The 24808-nt window shown below is 44.8% G+C and overlaps 2 protein-coding genes across 2 annotated transcripts; one reads left to right on the forward strand and one right to left on the reverse strand.

Annotated features, from left to right (window-relative positions):
* Positions 1–6647: 6647 nt before the first annotated feature.
* Positions 6648–14730, forward strand: LOC117809960 (NACHT, LRR and PYD domains-containing protein 12-like). Its single transcript, XM_034679469.1, has 8 exons — positions 6648–8498; positions 8582–8755; positions 9784–9951; positions 10170–10316; positions 10482–10655; positions 11711–11884; positions 12702–12863; positions 14440–14730. The coding sequence occupies exons 1-8, from the start codon at positions 6691–6693 to the stop codon at positions 14615–14617; spliced, it is 2985 nt and encodes a 994-aa protein (XP_034535360.1). The 5' UTR covers positions 6648–6690; the 3' UTR covers positions 14618–14730.
* Positions 14731–15204: 474 nt separating this feature from the next.
* On the reverse strand, positions 15205–22291 carry LOC117809961 (TNF receptor-associated factor 5-like). The gene is made up of 11 exons (XM_034679470.1): positions 22201–22291; positions 20200–20482; positions 19291–19354; positions 19065–19166; positions 18814–18978; positions 18517–18594; positions 17247–17321; positions 17080–17172; positions 16600–16740; positions 16305–16470; positions 15205–16029 (listed from the first exon to the last, which is right to left on the reverse strand). The coding sequence occupies exons 2-11, from the start codon at positions 20466–20468 to the stop codon at positions 15446–15448; spliced, it is 1737 nt and encodes a 578-aa protein (XP_034535361.1). The 5' UTR covers positions 20469–20482; positions 22201–22291; the 3' UTR covers positions 15205–15445.
* Positions 22292–24808: the final 2517 nt, after the last annotated feature.

Here is a 24808-nt window from a genome sequence, read left to right on the forward strand (position 1 = left end):
GAGAGAGAGAGGAGGAGGAGAGAGAAAAACAAAGAGAGAGAGAAACAAATAGAGAGAGAGAGAGAGAGAGAGAGAAAAACAAATAGAGAGAGAGAGAGAGAGAGAGAGAGGCAGACCTGTACAAACATGTTTGTTGAGGGCTGTTCCTCCTTCTGAGGAGAGTTTGAAGTCAGGAGGAACTACAGCTCAATAACTTTAGTGCTGGAGTTTCTGTTTCACCTGAACATGTTTCCCTGAGGGACTCTGTTGAAGGGTTTCCTCTGAACATGTTTCCCTGAGGGACTCTGTTGAGGGGTTTCCTCTGAACATGTTTCCCTGACGGACTCTGTTGAAGGGTTTCACCTGAACATGTTTCCCTGAGGGACTCTGTTGAGGGGTTTCCTCTGAACATGTTTCCCTGACGGACTCTGTTGAGGGGTTTCTCCTGAACATGTTTCCCTGACGGACTCTGTTGAGGGGTTTCTCCTGAACATGTTTCCCTGACGGACTCTGTTGAGGGGTTTCTCCTGAACATGTTTCCCTGACGGACTCTGTTGAGGGGTTTCACCTGAACATGTTTCCCTGACGGACTCTGTTGAGGGGTTTCACCTGAACATGTTTCCCTGACGGACTCTGTTGAGGGGTTTCTCCTGAACATGTTTCCCTGACGGACTCTGTTGAGGGGTTTCACCTGAACATGTTTCCCTGACGGACTCTGTTGAGGGGTTTCACCTGAACATGTTTCCCTGACGGACTCTGTTGAAGGGTTTCTCCTGAACATGTTTCCCTGACGGACTCTGTTGAGGGGTTTCACCTGAACATGTTTCCCTGAGTGACTCTGTTGAGGGGTTTCTCCTGAAGCCTCTGATTAAAGTTTGGTACCAGAACCAGTGCAGGTTGGAGATGAGCCTAACTTTATCTACCCAGTAACGCTCCACCTCCACCAACTCTGGTTCCTTCCCTGCCGGAGAGATCATGGTCCACGTACGTAGAACCCGTCTGTGAACCCAGGATTAGCGTGACCACCTTTCTCCCGGTCCTCCTGCTGATGGTCTTACTTAGCACCTGACCCCCATGTCTTCATGAGCTAAGCCCAGTCAGGCCCCATGGAAGAAAGCACACCAACCCCTCTTGTATCCGGCTCCACAAGGATCCCCTGATGTCCCTCCTCCAGACGAGGTCCCTGTCTTTCTGCTGGGTCACTTCTCAGGGGAGTTTTTCCTCAGGTTTGGGTAGGTATCAGGTTCTTTCATGGTGGCTCAGACCGTCAGTCCTTAAAGCTACAGGACACTTAGCATCCCAGACCCTGTGGCATTCTGTTCCAGGGTTCATCAGTGTTACATCCATTCATCCCTTGGTTCTGGGTCTGCTAAACAACCTGAGCTCCACCTCAGAGTCCTCAGCGTCTTTGATTCCCCGCCCTGAGCTGGCATCTGGATTCAGGAGACATCTGGTCCAGAGAGTACTCTTGTACGGCCCCTGGTGTCCACCGGTTTTGTTTTGATCCACATGGTACCAAACATTCTGAACTTCTCTGTAGTTTAAGAGACGAGTCCATTATTTACCAAGCTGTATCTGGTCTGGATCTCTTTGGTCTCTGATAAATCCACTCAAACAGTCTGTAGACCTGTCAAACACAGTCCAGGAGATAATGATCCCATGTTCTTCTTCACTGATCCCTTTGTCTGATCTCAATCAACAGGAAGTCAGAGGGAAGCACCGAGGATAACAATCACCGCCCAGGATGGAAGCGTCGTCTACACGCCTCAGATGAGGGAAGTCAACGCACAACGAGACCTTCATATAACCTCAAACATCAACGTGGTCACGTATGGTACATGTTTCCCCTGAGGGGGCGCTCTGCTGTACGAATGAACATGAAGCTAATATGTTGGAAGTCAACACGAACCGTTTCAGACTGAGGTTAAACCTGGGTCAGTGTAACTCTGGAGAAGGGTTCCAGGATGTTGAGTTCTGGAGCTCTGGGTTCTGTAGTCCTTTGAGGCTCCTTAAAGAGACAGTAGCTGAAATGAAGCGTTTCACACAGAAGCTGAAACGAGTGTTCTTATGTCGCGAATACAAAAGCAACAATGCTTTGTGTTTACTCGCTCTATTGGCGCGTCTAAATCACGTGTACACCAGTGCCCAAGATGTGAATTGTCACGAGAGGGAGAGGAGGGTTCCCACGCCACACTAATCTGTTGTTATCAAACAAGGTTGAGCTCCTGTTTATTCAAGGTCCCATAAAAACAGGCAGCCACAGAGTTTGGTGCCCCACCCTGACACCCGCTCTCCTAAAACGTTCCCTTGATAAATGTTCCATCTCTTTGTAATGATTTTATTAAGTCTATCTAACTGCCTGGACTTCTTTATGATTACTGAGTTCTGGCTCACTTCTAATTATATTCTGCCCTTAATTGAGGCGACCCCCTCAAACTACACACATTTCCATTTGCCCAGGTTGTCAGGTCGGGATGGTGGCATTGCTGTCATCAACAGAAATAGTTTTAAGTGCTCGATTTGATCCTTTGGTTCCTTTAACTCATTTGAAGCTCTATGCTTTTCAACCTCTGGTCCTGTGCCCCTTGCTTCTGTACAGACCTCCCTCACTGACTGGCTGTATCAATGAGTTCTCTGACCTCCTCTCTCTTGTGATACCCAGATATGATAAAGAAGTTATTCTGGGGGATTTCAACATTCATGTGTGCTGCCCGTCCCTCGCGCTTTCTTAATCTTAAAGATTCCTTCAATGTAAAACAAGTGATTCAGGGCGCTACTCACTCCAAGGGCCATATTCTGGACCTGGTCCTCACCAGTGGTGTTCAACCATAGACTGTATAAAATATGGACGTAGTCTCCGTGACGTCACCCGTCTTTTCCTGAGCGCTGTTTTGAAGCCAATCGACGGCGGCAGCCATATTGGAAATGCTGAACTCAACCAGGCAGAGTGTGACGTAAAGGGGCGGAGCTTGAGCCTCCTAGCCAACAGCTATGTGTTCCCGACCAGGAGTCACTGCAGTCATGTCCTTATTTGGGCAAAAACTGGTAACCTTAATATCTTGTGAACTGTCACGTTAGAAATACAGTGTGTGCCGATAGAGAGATTAGCTTCTTAGGGACAAGCTGTTTTTTGATCCAGGCTGTAAACATGTTTATTAATGCTAGTTTTCTGTGAGCTTTAAATCAAGATTAAAAAAGCACAATACCTCTCTTTGGCTCAGTGATGACACTCGGGCCCTCAGGAGAAAATGCAAAACAGCTGAACGGATTTGGAAGGCAAATAGGTTGCAGGTCTCTCTGGACATCTTAAAGAGTCACTTGGCCAGGTATCAAACTGCTGTAAAAGAGGCGAGATCAACCTACTTCTCAGGTCTGATCAGCAGCACTTCCATAATTCCAAGGTTTGATTTAAGGTAATTGATTCAGTCGTGAATGGTTCTAGCAGTTCTCAGACCAACCTCAGCCCTGAATCCACAGAGGACTTCTTAGTGTTTTTTGTGAAGAAGGTGGATCCTGTCAGAGCACTGATCGTCCCTGACTCACGTGTGTTATCTGTCCTGCCTTCTGCCTCTGATGCTTTGACAAATTTTAAACAAATCTCAATTTCTGAGCTGGAAAATACCATTACTAAAATTCCATCTTCCTCTCAACTCGACATAATCCCCCATAAGCTTTTAAAAGATGTACTGCCCAGTATTAGTACCTCTATTTTAACATTATAAACTGTTCATTGGCCTCTGGTATCTTCCCATCATGTCTCAAATAACTGGTGGATCTCTGCCTATAGAGGCGTTCAGCCTGTGACACTTATCATGATCCTGGTCCAACATTGTATATAAGAGTTATTAATGTTTAAAGTTTTTGGCAGATTGCCAAGAAAACCTCCAAATTTGACAGTCTGCCACTGTAACGAAGAGCCTTCGTTACTCATGACGGACGGCTGTTGTATTGTAAATATTGCACAAGGGTTTGGGCTCACGGCACTTTAATAAACAACACACAGTATTGATGGCACTTTGCACTTTATTAGCGATCTTTGCACAGTACATTTGCACATTGCGTATTTGCACATTTGTTGTTTAAGCCGGAGTTAGGCAAACCATAGTGTGTGGTTGAGGTGTAGTGGTCCGGGGGTTGCTGGCGTGGGGGCGCTGCTCCACCTGAAGAAGAGAGGAGAGTTGGAAGGTTCCACGAGACGATGTTTAACGTCAGCAATAAGTAATCATGTGTGCAGTGTTTAGGAATATGTGCGGTCGTATTAATGTTAAAATGTGCCAGGGCGGTAGTGCAAATAGGTCGAAATTGTTTGTTTGACTTACCTGGGGTTGCTGTTCTGTGTCCGCTCCAGGGTGTTCCGGTTAAAAGATTCCCCGAGGAACGGACACCCAGATAAAGGTTCCGGGGTGGGACCAGAGCACAAATTGGTCAGGGGGGGAGTCTGAATTTGGCGGTGCAGGGGAATTAATTAAAGGGCATGTTTTAGATGTATTTTAGGAAATGTGGGAATTATGAAATGTGGTTAATATTGTGGACATAAAGTCAGAAACAGGGGAAGGGGTCTAAGTTAAAGGTGACATATCATGCAAAATTGACTTTTTAATGGTTCTTTACCTGAAATCTGTGTCCCTGGCATGTCTACAAACCCCCCGAGAATGAAAAAAATCCATTCTGCCCCTGTTCTGATTTCTCCACCTTTCTGTAAATGTGTGTGAAACCAGCCGTTTCAGACTTCAGTGTTTTTGTTACGTAACAACAATATCCGGTCTGTCACGGAGTCAGAGCTCGGAGCTTGTTCAGCCCATAGACTGTATAAAATACAACTCAACCCCTCCTCCGTTTTTCATTACCTGCACAAATGTGTGCTAACAAGGAGCTTAGGAGGGAGGCATGCTAGTTGTAGGCTGTCTTAATAAACACAGAGGTCGGTTTTACTCCCCACGTCTGCAGATTTGAAGATCTAGTGGATGATTTTTATTTATCATGGATAAGTGCTAGCGCTAGTTAGCATAGCTACATGTCCTAGCTGTAGCTGTGTACCAAGACACACGTCGACATACTGACAAATAAAACAACAAGAAACACTAAATCTGTGACCAATGGTTCAGAAAGGTCCTGCTGCCTTTCTGGCAGAGGTCGCTTTGACTCCCCACGTCTGCAGATTTGAAGATCTAGTGGATGATTTTTATTTATCATGGATAAGTGCTAGCGCTAGTTAGCATAGCCACATAGCTACATGTTCGTAGCTGTGTACCAAGACACACGTCGACATACTGATAAATAAAACAACAAGAAACACTAAATCTGTGACCAATGGTTCAGAAAGGTCCTGCTGCAGGCGCCTCTCCGTCAGGATCAGATTCTGGATCAGATTCAGAGGGTTGAAGTAACGCGATCTCTGAGCAGCCGTGTATATTCAGCCAACATGGAAACATTAGATCAACGTGCTGGAGAGCCGAGGCACATCCACTTCCGGAGGGGGCGTGGTCAGAGGGAAAACAGAGTGTTCTGATGAGGAATGAAGAAGAGGACTTTTCAGGCAGACCAAAATCTGATTTCAAAGTGTTTTTTTGAGCATAAACTTGAAAGACATGTTTTGGGGACCTCTTAGACCAATATATGTTGATGAAAAAAGGGTGATATGTCCCCTTTAAGGGAGAGCAGAATAAATAATTTGTGAACACCTCCAGATGGTTTGGTCCAGGAGGCCAATTAGTGCCACACTATAAAAGGTGCCAGTTATAATCTGTCTGGTTCGTTGTTGGTTGGTGTCTGATGTCACTGTGGCTGTCTGCTCAATAAACCTGTATGTGGTACACCTGAACCACCGCCTATGAGTTTGTTCGTCATGCCTGCTGTATCATCCAGCCGCTAAAGGGTAATTCTAACAGCAACGCCCACAAATTTTAGATTTTGGGAATTTTACTTGCTAATTTTGAATCGTCAATGTGTCTACTATAGAATGTGCATGGTTGGGAGTTGATCAGAGCAAAATTGTAGGAGGAGTTGGCATAAATACGTACCCTTGTGAATCGGGCGCCAGAATTTCAACTCAAATTTCTGGTCTTCCTGTTGGGATTTCACCAAGATGTCAAGAGGCTTTTTTGTAGGTCTTGGCATGATACCTCTGCAAAAAAAATGTCATGCATGTAGGTTGAACCATGTTGAGGGGCTAGCCTTTTGAAATTAGCAAATTCAAGGGGGCGCCATTCAGCCATTTTTGGGAATTTTTTCACGGGACTCCCAAAATATCCAAATTTTTAACAGGCCTGGTGCAATGTGCACTTTTGGGGAGTTTTTGGCCGCATTGAGGCAAGCAAATTTGGCATCAAAGAGGCGGGGAGAAAGAAAGAATAATAATCCTTGGGGTTTCAAGAGGGCCTTTGCCGACCTTGCAGGGACTCGGGCCCTAATCAACACCTTTGATGTTTGTTTTGATCACTTGATGCCCGTGAATGTTTCTTTAGTATCTCATGTTTCTGTTTCAGCCCGGCCTCCAGCCAGCTCTGAAGATCCTTACGCTGTTCCTGCAAAAAGAGAAGGTACTGATGATGTTGCACCTCCTGAAGATCCTCACCTGTCTTCAATTATCCGATTCACATATTGATAAACATCACATGGATCAGTCCAAGAGACCTCACCAAAACCAAAGCACCATACGATCTGGATCTGTTCGGGGTCTAGCTAATGGGTTCTGTTTTGAGTTAGTCACATATGCTTGAAGTCATTCAGCATACTAACCATGATCTCATTCATCTTTCAGATTTCATCCAGAGCTGCCAAAATGAACTGAAATCTTTCCTTAAAGATCAAACTGATCATTTGTTTCAAGGCACAGAAGACGACGGTTCATCAGTGCCTTTGGACCGGATCTACACGGAGCTCTACATCACAGAGGGAGGCAGCGGGGAGGTCAATACTGAACATGAAGTCATTCAACTAGAGTGTCAAAGGTCTTCAAGTGAGGAGAGGAAGATCAACCTCAATGACATCTTTAAACCTTTATCAAAAGAAGACACGGCGCCCCGGAGAGTCCTGACGAAGGGGATCGCTGGCATCGGAAAAACTGTCTCTGTGCTGAAATTCACTCAGGACTGGGCGAGAGGAGAAGCCAACCAAAACATTCAGTTCTTATTTCCATTCACATTCAGAGAGTTGAATTTAATGGACGATGAGGAATGGAGTCTTCTGGCTTTGATTGGCCACCACTATGATGACGTGAAGGGTTTGGACGCCTCAAACTACGAAGGGTTGAATGTCTTGTTCATCTTTGACGGCCTGGACGAAAGCAAGTTCCCTCTGAACTTCAAGAAAAACAAGACGTGCTGCAGTGTTACAAAGCCGACCACCGTGGACGTCCTGCTAACCAACCTGATCAATGGCAAACTGATGCACAAAGCCTCGGTCTGGATCACAAGTAGACCAGCAGCATCCGCAAAGATCCCCCCCAAGTTCATCAACAGGGTGACCGAGGTCCGAGGCTTCAGTGATGAGCAGAAGGTGGAGTACTTTCAGAGGAAAGTGAGCGACCAGTCGATGGCTCAGAGGATCTTAGATCATCTTCAGTCCAAGCCCCTGAGAAGTCTCTACATCATGTGCCACATCCCCGTCTTCTGCTGGATTTCAGCCGAAACCCTCCAGAGTCTCCTGACGCAAAACCACAGCGGCGAGCTGCCAAAGACTGTGACCGAAATGTACACACACTTCCTGATTGTTCAGAGGAAGATAACACAGGAGAAGGATTATCAGGACCATGACACGGACAAAGAGTTGATCGTGAAGTTGGGAAAGCTGGCCTTCGAACAGCTGCAGAAAGGCAACATCATCTTTGAAGAGGACGACTTCGAAAGTTGTGGAATCGCTCTAAGACCAGCGGCAGATTACTCCGGGGTCTGCACGCAGATCATCAAAAAAGAACACGGGTTTCACAAACGAGCGATGTACTGCTTCATACATTTAAGTGTGCAGGAATTTCTTGCAGCTCTTTATGTTTTAGAGACATTCTTGGACAGTGGACAACGTCTACTTGTCAGCCAGACACGCGTGAAGATGAAAGGGAAACATTCAGTCATCTTCCTCCACAGGGACGCTGTGGATCTGGCTTTAGCCAGCGACTACGGACAGTGGGACTTGTTCCTGCGCTTCCTGCTCGGTCTGTCACAGGATGAAAATCAGAAGCTTATGAAGAAAGTCTTAAGAAATAAAGACGGACATCAATGGAGCAACGAAGTGACAATCGACTACATCCATGACAAGATCAAGAAACTGTCCTACACCGACCAGAGTATCAATCTGTTCCACTGTTTGAGTGAGCTGGGGGACCGGTCTCTGGTGGAACAGGTCCAAAACTACCAGCGCTCAGGAGATGTTGGTAAGATCTCACCCTCACATTGGTCAGCTCTGGCCTACCTGCTGCTCGTTTCCTCTGAAGACCTGAACCTCTTTGACCTGAGGCAGTTCTCGGGGTCAGATGAAGTCCTGGAGAGGCTGCTGCCCGTGTTCAGAGTGTCTAAGAAAGCTGTGTAAGTATTTCAACTCATCAAAGTCACCTGCTCCAAAGGTCTCAGGTTGTGTTTGACTCCACAGTGTTTCCTTTACCCTTCAGGTTGACTGAGTGTACGCTCACGGACAGATGTTGTTCCTTTATCTCATCGGTCCTCAGCTGGAAGTCGTGTGTTCTGGAGGAGTTAGACCTGAGCAGAAACCAGCTTCAGGACTCTGGGATGAATCTGCTCTCTGAGGGTCTGAGGAGTCCCAACTGCAAGCTCCAGAAGCTCCTGTGAGTTTAACTACTTTATCTAGCATTGTCTGATATAACTTTGATCCCATTCTATTACTTTGATCCCATTCTATTGCTTTGATCCCATTCTATTGCTTTGATCCCATTCTATTGCTTTGATCTCATGATATTGCTTTGATCTCATGATATTGCTTTGATCACATTCTATTGCTTTGATCTCATGATATTGCTTTGATCACATTCTATTGCTTTGATCTCATGATATTGCTTTGATCTCATGATATTGCTTTGATCACATTCTATTGCTTTGATCTCATGATATTGCTTTGATCACATTCTATTGCTTTGATCTCATGATATTGCTTTGATCTCATGATATTGCTTTGATCACATTCTATTGCTCTGATCTCATGATATTGCTTTGATCTCATGATATTGCTTTGATCTCATGATATTGCTTTGATCTCATGATATTGCTTTGATCACATTCTATTGCTTTGATCCCCTGATCTTGCTTTGATCTCATGATGTTGCTTTGATCTCATGATATTGCTTTGATCTCATGATGTTGCTTTGATCCCCTGATATTGCAGTGAAGCCTCAGGTTGAAGCCTCAGGTTGAAGCCTCAGGTTGAAGCCTCAGGTTGAAGCCTCAGGTTGAAGCCTCAGGTTGAAGCCTCAGGTCGAAGCCTCAGGTTGAAGCCTCAGGTTGAAGCCTCAGGTTGAAGCCTCAGGTTGAATCCTCAGGTTGAAGCCTCAGGTTGAAGCCTCAGGTTGAAGCCTCAGGTTGAAGCCTCAGGTTGAAGCCTCAGGTTGAAGCCTCAGGTTGAAGCCTCAGGTTGAAGCCTCAGGTTGAAGCCTCAGGTTGAAGCCTCAGGTCGAAGCCTCAGGTCGAAGCCTCAGGTCGAAGCCTCAGGTCGAAGCCTCAGGTTGAAGCCTCAGGTTGTCCTGAGAGGAGCTCTGAGGACTGAAGATGTTTTTTTCTGTTATTTCTTGTTTAAAGGTTTTTGGTCTTTCTGTGACACAGATTGTAGACCCTGATCACGGCTCTTGTTTCTTGTTTCCAGTTTGATGGACTGTGGCGTTACAAAGACGGGATGTCAGTCTTTGGGCTCTGCTCTGACCTCAAACCCCTCCCACCTGAAAGATCTGGATCTCAGTAAAAACAAACTACTGGATGAAGGACTGGGACCTCTTTCAGAAATCCTCCATTACTGTTCTTTGGAGACCCTGAGGTAACAGGACTGGTGTTTTTTTATTCGTAGTATGCTGCTGAGTTTAACCAGAGTGTTGGTGATACAGGGACGGTCCTGGACTCCAATCTAATGGGTTCATCCTCTGAGGAGCGGGAACATGTTGAAGCAGGGGGATGAGGACTTGAGTGAACTTCTTCAGTCCTTTATGAAGTGTATTCTTCAGAGTTAAGAACCAGGTGTGTCTGTCCCTTCTGCAGGTTATGTGAGTGTGGCATCGCAGGACCTATAGGTCTCAACTTGAACCTGAGAAACCTGGATCTGAGCAGGAACCCTCTAGGTGGACCAGCAATCATCCAGCTCTGCTGCTTTTTGAAGGACCCCGGCTGTCGGCTGGAGAGACTGTGGTGAGGAAACACTCAGACCAGTTTATGAAATGATCCAGAGATCAAACTTTCAGGCCGTTGCAGGCTGTAAGGATGTTTTTGTGATTCTAAAGTGGAGAGTCTCATTGAGCATCAGAAACATCCTTTAAACTCCTGAAGAGTTAAAACACTCATTTTGTTTAAAAGGCTTTCAAAGATCAACCTACGAATGGACAGTGCTGCAGCTCTCACCTCGGCTCTGGCTCAGAACCCTTCCCACCTGAGGGAACTGGACCTGGGCTCCAACAACCTTGGTGACGGTGGAGCGAGTCAGATCGCAGGTTTGCTGAGGGATCCAAACTGCAGAGTGGAAACCCTGAGGTGAGCCATTCCTCATACCGACAGAACCAGGAACTGATGTTCTTGTGATGTTCTTTAATTAACGGGTCTTCAGTTTGCTGAAATAACAACATCATGATGCAGATTAGTCCAAAGTCCAAAGTCCAGCTTTGTCAGGTCTGTCCTCAAGAGGAGAAGAAAACTACGTCTACAATGTTTGTTTGTTGAATGGAGGTCTATGAAAGAGGATTAGAGACACTGATGTTTCTTTAGCTCTGACCTTCTTCATGGAATGTTCCATTTGTTCTCAGAACTCTGACATCATCAAAGACAGAACTCTGACATCATCAAAGACAGAACTCTGACATCATCAAAGACAGAACTCTGACATCATCAAAGACAGAACTCTGACATCATCAAAGACAGAATTCTGACATCATCAAAGACAGAACTCTGACATCATCAAAGACAGAACTCTGACATCATCAAAGACAGAACTCTGACATCATCAAAGACAGAACTCTGACATCACCAAAGATAGAACTCTGACATCATCAAAGACAGAATTCTGACATCATCAAAGACAGAATTCTGACATCATCAAAGACAGAATTCTGACATCATCAAAGACAGAACTCTGACATCATCAAAGACAGAACTCTGATGATGATGTCAGAACTCTAGAACACCTGCTGTTGTTCTCCATACAGACTGTTCTTCCTGCTGACACCTGATTGGTGGATACTCCTCAGACTACAGACAGAGACCAGAACCCTCCTCAGACTAAAACCCAGACCCCCTGGTTCAGACTCCACATTTTCATGTTGCATCTGTATGTGCGGTTCAGAGAGCCAGCCGGGCCCGAGCACACAGCCCTCAGACCCCTTCCAGCTGAGGCTCAGATCTTGGTCTCTGGAGACATTCAGATTAATGTAACGTTTTCTGACTCTGAAAGAAGAGACCTCCTCCAAGAGTTTCAGCTGGGCCTGTAGAACTACTGGACTTAGATTTAGTCAGCTATTGAAGGAATCACTTAACAGACCTCCTCAAAGACTCTGAAGAATAACAGTCATTATTAAAACCTGTTCCCCCTTCAGACTGGCTGGGTGTCGGTTTTCACAGGTCGGCTGTAAAGAGCTGGCTTCTTCTCTGAGGTCAAACCCCGCCCACCTCAGAGTCCTGGACCTGTGGAGGAACGATCTCAGAGACGCCGGGGTGGAACACCTGTCTCACTTCCTGGATGAGCCTCTCTGTGAGCTGGAGACCCTGAGGTGAGGGACTCTCTCCTGCTGTATCTGTTTCTTTAAATGAAAAGTGTAAGGCACTCTCTTCATCCTCACCTTCAATGATTCAGAGTTGATCAAAGCTGGGAAACATCCTGCTAATTATCCTCTCAGACATATTCCCAAATTAGGATGAATCAAGGCTTTGACACAGAACTTAATAAGGACGAGGATTAGGGCCTGTAGGGGGCCTGATCTATGAATTCTCACCTAATCTCAGAATACTGACTTAATCTTGGATTTAAGACTTTAATCTCCAAATTATAACTATAATCTCAAATATATAACTTTAAATCCAGAGTTATATCTTTAATCCTGTAAGTCTTTAATCTGGGAACTCTTACATGATCTCAGAATTCTGACTTTGAATGTCCAACATTAAGCCGTTAGCATTTTCATCTTGTTTCATCTTGATATTTGAGTCTTATTCCTACGCCTGTATGAGTGTAACCTCACGTGGGGGCATCGACTGTAGCCGCTTGTTGTGGTTAGAGATAGAAGCAGACGCTGTTTTCTTTGGTCCTCTGGAGCCGGGACAGAATGAAGACACCCGTGTTAGTCTCTGCGACCAACGACAGAGCAGTTAGCATCTCTGGCTCTAACCTTTGACCTATTGACTCTGCAACACAGCAGAAAAACCACAGTGTTGTCGGAGGAAGTGGAATAACTCAGGGAGTGGTTTTGATGCCGTTGCAGATCCCTCCTGTCGTTACGTCCCCACAGGAGCAAACTCTCAGCTCCTTGTGGACGCCATGTTTCCTGTTGAAGGGCGTCTCTGATCATGAACTGTTTGAATGTGTTACAGTCTGAAAGGCTGCTCGCTAACAGCAGCCTGCTGCCCACACCTGACCCACAGCGGCTCCTCGTCTCTCAAAGACCTGGACCTGAGCTACAACCAGCTGACGGACCAGGGGGTGGAGCTGCTCTGTGATTGGCTGAAGAAACATTGTTGTTTGGAGACACTGAGGTGAGAGTTTTATATCAGAGCTCAGAAACAGTCCTTCAGGGATTCTACTGGACAAACTGAAGAAGACAGCTGTTCACAAAAACAACAACACAAACACAGTCTGTGGTTAAAGGGACACTTCAGTGTTTCTGAAGTGGGGTCGTATGAGTTACAGTACATTAGTGCTCCTGGTAGCCACAATGAGTGCTGGTGAGCTCTTCCCCTTTAATGAGAACATTCCCAGAGGACCGGCAGGTAAGCTAGGATATGTTCTCTGCAGACGGGGTCGCCTATTTCACAGGATTTCACTAAAGTTAAGAGAATATGTTCCAGGCACTCATCACGGTGTGAATGCATGCACCAGTAGAAAAGGAGCTCTTCAGTTTGCTGTCAGTCTTTGTTTTGGGACTATTTTCAGACGCACCTCTCAGACCGGTGTTCTGTTTGGACCGCCGATCAGCTGTTTGGATCAACAAGCACGTCTCAGGATCAAGTAGCGGTCTCGGTCTTTAGAGGGAATTAAACTCACTTTTCTGCACATTTAAAAGATGGAGACGTTCCTGTCTTTATCCCGGCTGTTCAAACAAGCAGACCTCCTGTAAGGCAGGGAACTCTGCATGATGAGGGATGCAGACTGGAGCCGGATGTGAGCCGCTGGGATCCTCTGATTCAGAAAGGTCCTGAAGGTGTCACTAAGTCCCTCTCCTGACAGCAGAAGCTCTCTGGGTAGACTCTGATTCACCACCAGGTAACGTGGGATCTCTCCTGCTCACTCGTTAGCACAGAACTTCCTCCCCTCTCTTCTTCTTCGTTGGTACGTTGGGTCTGCATGTGGAGTTCTTCCTCTGTAGACTCTGGTTCATAGAGGGATCCTCTTGTGTCCACAGTAAACGGCATGTCATCGTCGCAGTCAGAATCACTCATTCCTGCAGTTCGTAGTTTCTGATCCTTAAAGTGCAGACAGATCCAAACAGCTGATCGGCGTGTATCCGTGCTCATGCAGCGGAAGAACACCGGTCTGAGAGGTGCGTCCTGAAAGTAGTCCCAAAACAAAGACTGACAGCAAACTGAAGAGCTCCATGTTTTCTACTGGTTCATGCATTCACACCGTGATGAGTGCCTGGAACATATTATCTTAACTTTAGTGAAATCACTTGAAATAGGCGACCCCGTCTGCAGAGAACATATCCTAGCTTACCTGCCGGTCCTCTGGGAATGTTCTCATTAAAGGGGAAGAGCTCACCGGCTCTCACTGTGGCTACCAGGAGCACTAGTGCACTGTAACTCCCTTTAAGACTGATTTATTTAAAGCCTTGTTTTGAGTGTAATGGGAATTTCTCGTTCAGGTGATGATGTCAGCGTGATAAATGAAACAAACTCATGGAGGAAGAAATGATTGTCTTTGATCAAGATTTATTATAAACTCTTTGCAAAGAGGGAGAAAACAGAGTGATGGAACACAGGAAACCTTGTTATCAAACAGAGGCCTTCAGAACCTGCAACAGTTCCTGTCAGTCTAACAGAAGCACAGAGAAACAAAGAACAGTTCATTCAGTCATTTTCCACCACATGAGTTTCTCTGCTTGTTCTCCATCAGGCTGTCGGAGGTAACAAACAGCGGCTGTGCTTCTCTGGCCTCGGCTCTGAGGTCAAACGTACGGCTCAGAGAGCTGTACCTCGGGAAGACTGATCCCGGGGGGTCTGGTGTTGAGCGTCTGTCTGAGCTGCAGGGGGACAGTCAATGCGGACTGAAGACTCTGGTGGTGACAGAGTGATCCACGACAGGAGAGCCTGACACGACGGAGGTCATCAGTCGGTTCTCAGTCTGCCTTCTTTCTTTCTCTCTTTGTTCTTTCCATGTTTCCTCATCCTTTATGTCTCCTTCTCTTATCCCGTCCTTTCCTTCTATCCTTTCCTTCCCCATTTCTTCTCCTCTTTGTCTTTCTTCTGGTCTCCCTCTCTCCTCTCTTTTCATAGACCTTTCTGGAGTCCCTGAGCTCCCTTGTCTCGTAGGTTCCTCTGGATCTCTGCTGCTGTGGACGTGGTCCAGACTCCAGCTGCTACAACTACTACTATCCGTCTCCCCACTATCATCTCTCTCTCTCTTCATCTCCCTCTATCCCTCTCTCCAACACGGTCTCAGCAGATGTGTGTCTAACATGAGTCTGGTCCTGCTGGAGGTTTCTGCCTGTTAAAGGAACTTTGTCCTTGCCACTGTAACTTGCTAAATGCTGCAAAGTGCTCTGCTCATGGTGGATTAAGATGAGATCAGACTGAGTCCTGTCTGGAAGATGGGACTGGATCTGATCGGGTCTTGATGTTGGGTCTTTGTTAATAATAGAACATAGAGGACGGTCTAGACCGGCTCTGTTTGGAGTCTGAGGAGAACGTTTGTTGGATTCTATAAATAAAGATTGATTGTCACGTTGGTCACTCTCGTTCTGTCTCTGGTTCTTGTTCCTGGTTTCCTTGTCTTGTTCTGGATCTGCTCACACAGCTTCTTTATGGTCTCCTTGCTGGTCCTCAGAAGCTCTCGTGTCCTCTGGCTTTTCAAGAGTCTCTTTGAGAGGTCGCCGTGGCGCCCGATCCTGAGGGGACAGTCCTCACAGCTGCTCTAAGCCGGCCATGTCCACCTTGACTTTGACAAACAGCGTGTCGTCGTCCACGTACGAGGCGTTCTGGGGGTTCTCCAGCGTGGCGAGGGGGATGAAGCACGAAAACCCAGAGGCCACGTTCACAGACTCCGCGGCGGGTCGCAGGAAGCTTTTGGACGCCGGGTCCGGTCTGAAGTTGAGACTGCGGTGGTTCCTGGCGCCGCTTTGATCCAGTAAGGACAGGGACACGGTCTGTTTGAAAGGCCAGGGCAGCAAGGCGTCAAAGTCCCCCTGCATCAGGACCACATACAGGGACAGATGGGTCCCTCGCCCATCTCCGTCCCCGTTCAGATACACCCTGGCGGCCATTTTGTAGCCGCAGCTTCCGGTGTGGAACGGCACGCTGGTGAGGCAAGGCGGCTGACCTTTGACCTCGGCCTCTTTCTTCCTCCTGAAGCCGTCGACCTTCCAGATCAGTTTCCCGTCGTAGGACGTGGACCCGAGCTCCTGCAGCTGCTGCTCGTTCCGGCTCAGCTGGGAGGTGTGGAGCTCCAGGAGACTGGAGTGATGCTGCAGCTTCTCCTCCAGAGTCCCTGGAGAGAGAAGAGGAGGTCATCACTGAAGAGGAAGTCCTACCTGATGCTCTCACAGTCCAGTTCAGACCAGCAGGGAGGCAAACCGAGTCCTGAGTCCCTGATGGTCCCAAAGATGGTCCTGTCAGGAACTCTGTGTGAGGTGTTCCTGAGGTGTGAGGTTTGTCACACCTCAGGAACACCTGACACAGAGTCTTCAGAGCAGTCCGGGGATCAGGCTTTCAGGTGTCCTGAACCCGGCTCCAGTGAGTCCATGGAGGCAGGAGTGTTCTTACCCAGGTGTTCTTTGAGCGCCTCGGTTGCTGAGACTTCCTGGATCACAGCATCCAGAGACTTCCTGAGCTGCTCCAGCTCCTCTCGACCCGAACACAGTCCCCGGGAGACCTGCTGGATGTCCAGCTGCACGGTGGACAGGAGGTCCTCCTGCCGGCTCAGAGTCCTCTGACCACACAGACCACAAAGACAGGTGGTTTGTTAAGACTCAGCACTGCAGGATCAGACTCTAACATGAATGTGGGTGGTGTAGACCTGAAGGCGGAGTCAGGACCATCAGCTGATCCGAGCACTCACCTGAGCTGCAGAGACGGCGTTCTCGTGGCTGCTGCTCTGCTGAAGCAGCGGCACCATTTTCTTCTGCAAACCGGCGAGCAGGAGACCGTTGGTCTGGACCTCCTGCTGCCTCACCAGCGCCTCACCCTGGAGAGCCTCCACCTGTCAGGGGGGGGGGTGGGGGGGGGACAGTGTGAGGGACAACGCCTCCGTCATCCATCAGAGAAGTGAACAGAGGAAGATAGATCTCTGACGGATCGTCTGGCGTCCTCACTGAGCACAGCTCTTGGTCTTTGTACTTTTCCATTTTTATTTATTTATCCTTAAAAACCTGTAAACCATGATTTATGTTCTACAGTCACACCCCTTCATTCTGTTCATATACATGAGTTCTTTATAACCCCTCTTTGTATCCCTCCTCACTGTCTGTTAAAGGTTCACTTTGTTATTGTTTTTAAAGGTTTATATTAATAAAGTTATTATTATTATTATTATTATCACCTGTTGCTCCAGGTGTGTGTTACTCCTCAGGACCAGCAGCATGTGATGATTGACAGCAGCGTCTTCGTGCAGCTTCACCTTCCCTCTCTTATCCTGCAGAATGAAAACATTAGAACACAGAGACTCCGCCCCCTCTCTCATCCCTCTCTCCCCTCAGGTGAACTCACCTGAACCGGGCAGCCGAACCTCCTGTAGACACAGTCCACGTGAACCTCCGGACACGAGTCCTCGTGCTCCTCCAGCTGAAACAGACACACAGGTTCATTCATCCTCTAATATCTGTTCCTACTGAGTCTCAGCTTCACTGTAAACAGTTCCTCAGTGTCTCAGCTTCACTGTAAACAGTTCCACTGAGTCTCAGCTTCACTGTAAACAGTTCCACAGAGTCTCAGCTTCACTGTAAACAGTTCCTCAGTGTCTCAGTTTCACTGCAAACAGTCCCACAGAGTCTCAGCTTCACTGTTAACATTTCCACAGAGTCTCAGCTTCACTGTTAACAGCTCCACAGAGTCTCAGCTTCACTGTTAACAGTTCCTCAGAGTCTCAGTTTCACTGCAAACAGTCCCACAGAGTCTCAGTTTCACTGTAAACAGTCCCACCGAGTCTCAGCTTCACTGTAAACAGTTCCACAGAGTCTCAGTTTCACTGTAAACAGTTCCACAGAGTCTCAGCTTCACTGTAAACAGTTCCACAGAGTCTCAGCTTCACTGTAAACAGTTCCACAGAGTCTCAGTTTCACTGTAAACAGTTCCACACAGTCTCAGCTTCACTGTAAACAGTTCCACAGAGTCTCAGCTTCACTGTAAACAGTTCCACAGAGTCTCAGCTTCACTGTAAACAGTTCCACAGAGTCTCAGCTTCACTGTAAACAGTTCCACAGAGGCTTCCCTCTGGCTTCCTTCAGCGGTATGAACCTGAAACAGAAACTGATGTTCTTGTGATGTTCTTTAATTAACGGGTCTTCAGTTTGCTGAAATAACAACATCATGATGCAGATTAGTCCAAAGTCCAGCTTTGTCAGGTCTGTCCTCAAGAGGAGAAGAAAACTACGTCTACAATGTTTGTTTGTTGAATGGAGGTGGGATTCCATCATTTCTGATGCTGCGTTCAGGGAAGTCAGGAAATCTAAGCGCTGGTTGTCTTTAGTGACACAGCATCAAGCAGATTAGTGTCTCAGTGTAAATGTTTGATGTAGAACAGATTGTTAGCTGCTCTTCATGCAGAGATCTGTTTATAGAGAGAAAGAAATCCTCCTCACATTAACAACCAGGGGAGCTGAGTGTGTTCCTCCTGCTGCTGCTCTCCATACAGACTGTACTCAGACTACAGACAGAGACCAGAACACTTCCCAAACTAAAGTCTGACCCTGCAGGAGCAGGTTCTGTATTTCTATGTAGGATCTTTGAATAGCAGTGGATTGATAATGGATGTGCTCACCTTGAGTCTGGGAACCTTCTGGGAGCAGCTGTAGGGACAGAGGACCTCCACCTGTGGACAGGAGCTCTGCACATGATCCTGCAGGACAGAGGAAACCAACATGAGGACAGAAACACGGCTGAGGATTCACTATGGGAACTGACTCACTGCAGGAGACACACTCTAGTGGACTCTGGAGGAACTGCAGGAGACACACTCTAGTGGACTCTGGAGGAACTGCAGGAGACACACTCTAGTGGATTCTGGAGGAACTGCAGGAGACACACTCTAGATCTGCTGGTCTGGTGAGGACGCTACCTGGATGAGGCTGAGTGTGAGCGGCTGCTGGCAGTGTGGGCAGGGCTCTGTGCGGTGTGGACAGGTGGTGGTCAGGTGGTCCTGCAGGTGTCTCCTCTGTAGCTCCGCCCTGCAGCCTGGATTGGTGCACTGCAGCTGCTGGTACTGACACGAGCTCAGGTGTTCCTGCACAACCCGTTAGAGAGCGTCATGAAGAAACCACAAAAGAGACGTGATAACCTTTAAACCGTCAGAGCGAGCGTGGCGTTTACCTGCAGGTGCTGTAATGTGACGACAGAGGTGCATTCTGGGTAGTTGGTGCAGTACACTTCTAAACAGGAAATTTCCCGTTTGCAGCAGTTGTCCTGGAAAACCTGCAGGAAGAAAACTTTGTACGTTTGTCACAATGTCTGTTAGCGCCGAGCTGTCATATCTGCTGCTAATGAGCTAATATTAGCATGTTAGCATGCTAACATGCTATGCTACTAGGACTCTGACCTCAGCCGGTGTGATCACAGCGCCATCTACTGGACAAAGTGGGCTGGAGGGTGAAGAGCTCTCTCTGCAACACAAAATAGACCGGTGTTAAGGTGGACTCTGACGATGTGACGTGTGTTAAGGTGGACTGTGTCTCCATGCTAACATGTTTTAAGGTGGACTGTGTCTCCATGCTAACAGGTTTTAAGGTGGACTGTGTCTCCATGCTAACAGGTTTTAAGGTGGACTGTGTCTCCATGCTAACAGGTTTTAAGGTGGACTTTCTTGTTGTGGGTGTGTTTAAGGTGGACTTTCTTGTTGTCGGTGTGTTAAGGTGGACTTTCTTGTTAGGGTGTGTTAAGGTGGACTTTCTTGTTGTTGGTGTGTTAAGGTGGACTTTCTTGTTGTCGGTGTGTTAAGGTGGACTTTCTTGTTGTGGGTGTGTTTAAGGTGGACTTTCTTGTTAGGGTGTGTTAAGGTGGACTTTCTTGTTGTTGGTGTGTTAAGGTGGACTTTCTTGTTGTCGGTGTGTTAAGGTGGACTTTCTTGTTGTGGGTGTGTTAAGGTGGACTTTCTTGTTGTTGGTGTGTTAAGGTGGACTTTCTTGTTGTCGGTGTGTTAAGGTGGACTTTCTTGTTGTCGGTGTGTTAAGGTGGACTTTCTTGTTGTGGGTGTGTTAAGGTGGACTTTCTTGTTGTCGGTGTGTTAAGGTGGACTTTCTTGTTGTGGGTGTGTTAAGGTGGACTTTCTTGTTGTGGGTGTGTTTAAGGTGGACTTTCTTGTTGTTGGTGTGTTAAGGTGGACTTTCTTGTTGTGGGTGTGTTAAGGTGGACTTTCTTGTTGTGGGTGTGTTAAGGTGGACTTTCTTGTTGTGGGTGTGTTAAGGTGGACTTTCTAGTTGTGGGTGTGTTAAGGTGGACTGGCTCTTACAGCAGGCCCTGCAGGCAGCTGTAGCAGTAGATGTGTCCACAGGAGTTCTGTTGGGGGTTGAGGACGACTCCTCTGCAGACGGGACAAACAAACTCCTCCTTCAGCGCCAACACAAACTTCACAGAGTGCCGGATGGACGCCAGCTCAGACTCCCATGTGGGCACGGGACCCCCGGACCTCACCCTGGACTCCTCAGACCTCATTGTGGACTCGTCAGACCTCATGGTGGACTCCTCTGATCCTCCGGGCTTTGTGTCTGCTGCTGCCATGATTCTGCAGGAGGCTGCAGGGGTCACACAGGTCATTACAGGTCACACAGGTCATACAGGTCATTACAGGTCACACAGGTCACACAGGTCATTACAGGTCACACAGGTCATTACAGGTCACACAGGTCATTACAGGTCATTACAGGTCACACAGGTCCTTACAGGTCACACAGGTCATTACAGGTCACACAGGTCATTACAGGTCACACAGGTCACACAGGTCATTACAGGTCACACAGGTCACACAGGTCATTACAGGTCACACAGGTCACATAGGTCATTACAGGTCATTATAGGTCACACAGGTCATTACAGGTCACACAGGTCATTACAGGTCATTACAGGTCACACAGGTCACACAGGTCACACATGTCATTACAGGTCACACAGGTCACACAGGTCATTACAAGTCACACAGGTCATTACAGGTCATTACAGGTCACACAGGTCACACAGGTCACACAGGTCATTACAGGTCACACAGGTCATTACAGGTCATTACAGGTCACACAGGTCACACAGGTCACACAGGTCATTACAGGTCACACAGGTCATTACAGGTCATTACAGGTCACACAGGTCATTACAGGTCATTACAGGTCGCACAGGTCACACAGGTCATTACAGGTCATTACAGGTCACACAGGTCATTACAGGTCATTACAGGTCATTACAGGTCACACAGGTCACACAGGTCATTACAGGTCATTACAGGTCACACAGGTCATTACATTCTGCTCCGTGTTGGTTATTCTGTGATATCAAACAGTTAATACGATGAGCCTGAGAGACAGAGCTCAGGACCAGGACCTTCACAAGACCTGTTATAGGCTGGTCTGATGGTCTGATGGTCTGATGGTCTGATGGTCTAAAGGTCTAATGGTGTGGAATATAAAACAGATTGGACAGAGTGCTTTTACAGTATAATCTACTTTTACTGATGGGACCTGCTGGACATTAAACTTAGAATAAGATCAAAGCAATAGAATGTGATCAAAGCAATAGAATGTGATCAAAGCAATAGAATAAAATCAAAGCAATAGAATGTGATCAAAGCAATAGAATGAGATCAAAGCAATAGAATAAAATCAAAGCAATAGAATATGATCAAAGCAATAGAATAAGATCAAAGCAATAGAATGAGATCAAAGCAATAAAATAAAATCAAAGCAATAGAATGTGATCAAAGCAATAGAATAAGATCAAAGCAATAGAATGAGATCAAAGCAGTAGAATATAATGAGATCAAAGCAGTAGAGGTAAAGACAGTAGAATAAAGAAGGATATGTAAATGTTAAGAAAGATCAAAGCAGTAGAACAAATAAAGCCTTCTCTCTGTGACTCTGACCATCATCCTCTAAATGAACATCAGGCTGTGTTGAAGAAGAAACTAGAGATGAGACCTCAGTCTCAGGCTTCATGAGTTCATAACACTCATTCATTCATCTCTCAGTAAGATCCAGCTCTCTGTGCTCTGTCCCTCAGTCTCAGGCTTCATGAGTTCATAACACTCATTCATTCATCACTCAGTAAGATCCAGCTCTCTGTGCTCTGTCCCTCAGTCTCAGGCTTCATGAGTTCATAACACTCATTCATTCATCTCTCAGTAAGATCCAGCTCTCTGTGCTCTGTAACCTCAGTCTCAGGCTTCATGAGTTCATAACACTCATTCATTCATCACTCAGTAAGATCCAGCTCTCTGTGGTTCATGTTATAAAGAAGAAGGACTCACAGCATCAGGGTCTCCGATCAGGCCTCCGCACGTGCCGTTCCCTCTCACTCACTCACTCACTCACGCGGTCACGAACAATGACTCAGTGTGATGAAGAAGAAGAAGAAGAAGATGAAGAAGATGAAGATGAAGACTGTGACAGCCACTCAGGAGCGCTGTGTTCCTGCAGGAGGAGGACCAAACACTCAGACTGTGATCCTTTCAAACGGACCTGTTCCCGCGGCAGACCGGAGAGAGGTTACTTTCACTTTCACCACACACACACACACACACACACACACACACACACACACACACACACACACACACACACACACACACACACACACACACACACACAGAGAGACAGAGAGACAGTGAGAGAGAGGACCATGTAGACCTCCCCTCCAGGATCAGGATCAGTTCCTACCTCAGTCTGAGGTCTTTAGACTCCTCCCCCTGACTGATCGATAGTATTTGGTGATCTGGTCTCGTTGAGTCCTCTGCAGCGATCAGGAAACTGTGACACCAGGAAGTGACTCAGCTGCACCAACCTGCTGCTGTTTCCAGTCTGCAGGAGGAAGTCCTGAGTAACCGGGTCCTCGGGTTCAAGAGCAAAGCCTCTTTAAAGACTCAGTCAGTGGTTCTGATGAAGTCGTAGATTTAGATCTTTAATCTTGTTAAAGCTCCTGTCAGGAGTTTTTATCTGGTCATGAAACAGACTGGAGTTAACTTAGAGAACTGTTCATGAGCTGCAAAAGAAAACAAGCCAATCAGCAGCAAGACTGACACTTTAGTGCTTTCAGTTTTAACGCCTGTAACCACTGTGAGGGGGCGGGGCCTGTAACCACTGTGAGGGGGCGGGGCCAGACCCAATGAGTGACAGGTGTCAGACCCAGGACAGGAGCTTTAATTTAAGTTATTCTTATTAATTTATGATTTTTGATTTCACTAGTTTACACATTCATCCTGTTTACGACTGAAACACCGTCAGGTCAAACTGTGAAAATTAAATAAATAACAGCAGAAAAATTAAACTAATTATAATTAACTAAACTTTAATTTATTAAAATGAATATAAATAAAATCTATAACTTTATCCTCAGTGAGTGAACAGAAGTATCCATTCAGTCAAACTAAACATGCTGCTATGCAGAGGAAATAAATCAATGAATGAATGAATGAATAAACAAATTAATGAATGAATAAATTAATAAATTAATAAATAAATTAATGAATAAATAGATAAATAAATGAATAAATGAATGAATGAATGAATGAATGAATAAACAAATTAATGAATTTATAAATGAATGAATGAATAAATAAATAGATAAATGAACAAATGAATGAATGAATAAACAAATTAATGAATGAATAAATTAATAAATGAATGAATAAATAAATAGATAAATAAATAAATAAATAAATGAATAAATGAATAAACAAATTAATGAATTTATAAATTAATAAATAAATTAATTAATGAATAAATGAATGAATAAATAAATAAATGAATAAATGAATAAATGAATGAATGAATGAATGAATAAATAAATAGATAAATAAATGAATAAATGAATAAATGAATGAATGAATGAATAAACAAATTAATGAATTTATAAATTAATAAATAAATAAATAAATGAATAAATGAATGAATGAATGAATGAATAAACAAATTAATGAATTTATAAATGAATGAATGAATAAATAAATAGATCAATGAACAAATGAATGAATGAATAAACAAATTAATGAATGAATAAATTAATAAATGAATGAATGAATGAATGAATAAATAAAAAAATAAATGAATAAATGAATGAATGAATAAATAAATAGATAAATGAACAAATGAATGAATGAATAAACAAATTAATGAATGAATAAATGAATAAATGAATGAATGAATGAATGAATAAATAAATAGATAAATAAATGAATGAATGAATGAATGAATAAACAAATTAATGAATGAATAAATGAATGAATGAATGAATGAATAAACAAATTAATGAATTTATAAATGAATGAATGAATAAATAAATAGATAAATGAACAAATGAATGAATGAATAAACAAATTAATGAATGAATAAATTAATAAATGAATGAATGAATGAATGAATAAATAAAAAAATAAATGAATAAATGAATGAATGAATAAATAAATAGATAAATGAACAAATGAATGAATGAATAAACAAATTAATGAATGAATAAATGAATGAATGAATGAATGAATGAATGAATGAATAAATAAATAGATAAATAAATGAATGAATGAATGAATGAATAAACAAATTAATGAATGAATAAATGAATGAATGAATGAATGAATGAATAAACAAATTAATGAATTTATAAATGAATGAATGAATAAATAAATAGATAAATGAACAAATGAATGAATGAATAAACAAATTAATGAATGAATAAATTAATAAATGAATGAATGAATGAATAAATAAATAGATAAATAAATAAATAAATAAATGAATAAATGAATGAATAAATAAATAAATTAATTAATTAATTAATTAATTAATCAATGAATAAACAAATTAATGAATTTATAAATGAATGAATGAATAAATAAATAGATAAATGAACAAATGAATGAATGA

The sequence above is a fragment of the Notolabrus celidotus genome, unplaced genomic scaffold (assembly GCF_009762535.1).
Source record: "Notolabrus celidotus isolate fNotCel1 unplaced genomic scaffold, fNotCel1.pri scaffold_89B_arrow_ctg1, whole genome shotgun sequence".
Classification (NCBI taxonomy): domain Eukaryota; kingdom Metazoa; phylum Chordata; class Actinopteri; order Labriformes; family Labridae; genus Notolabrus; species Notolabrus celidotus.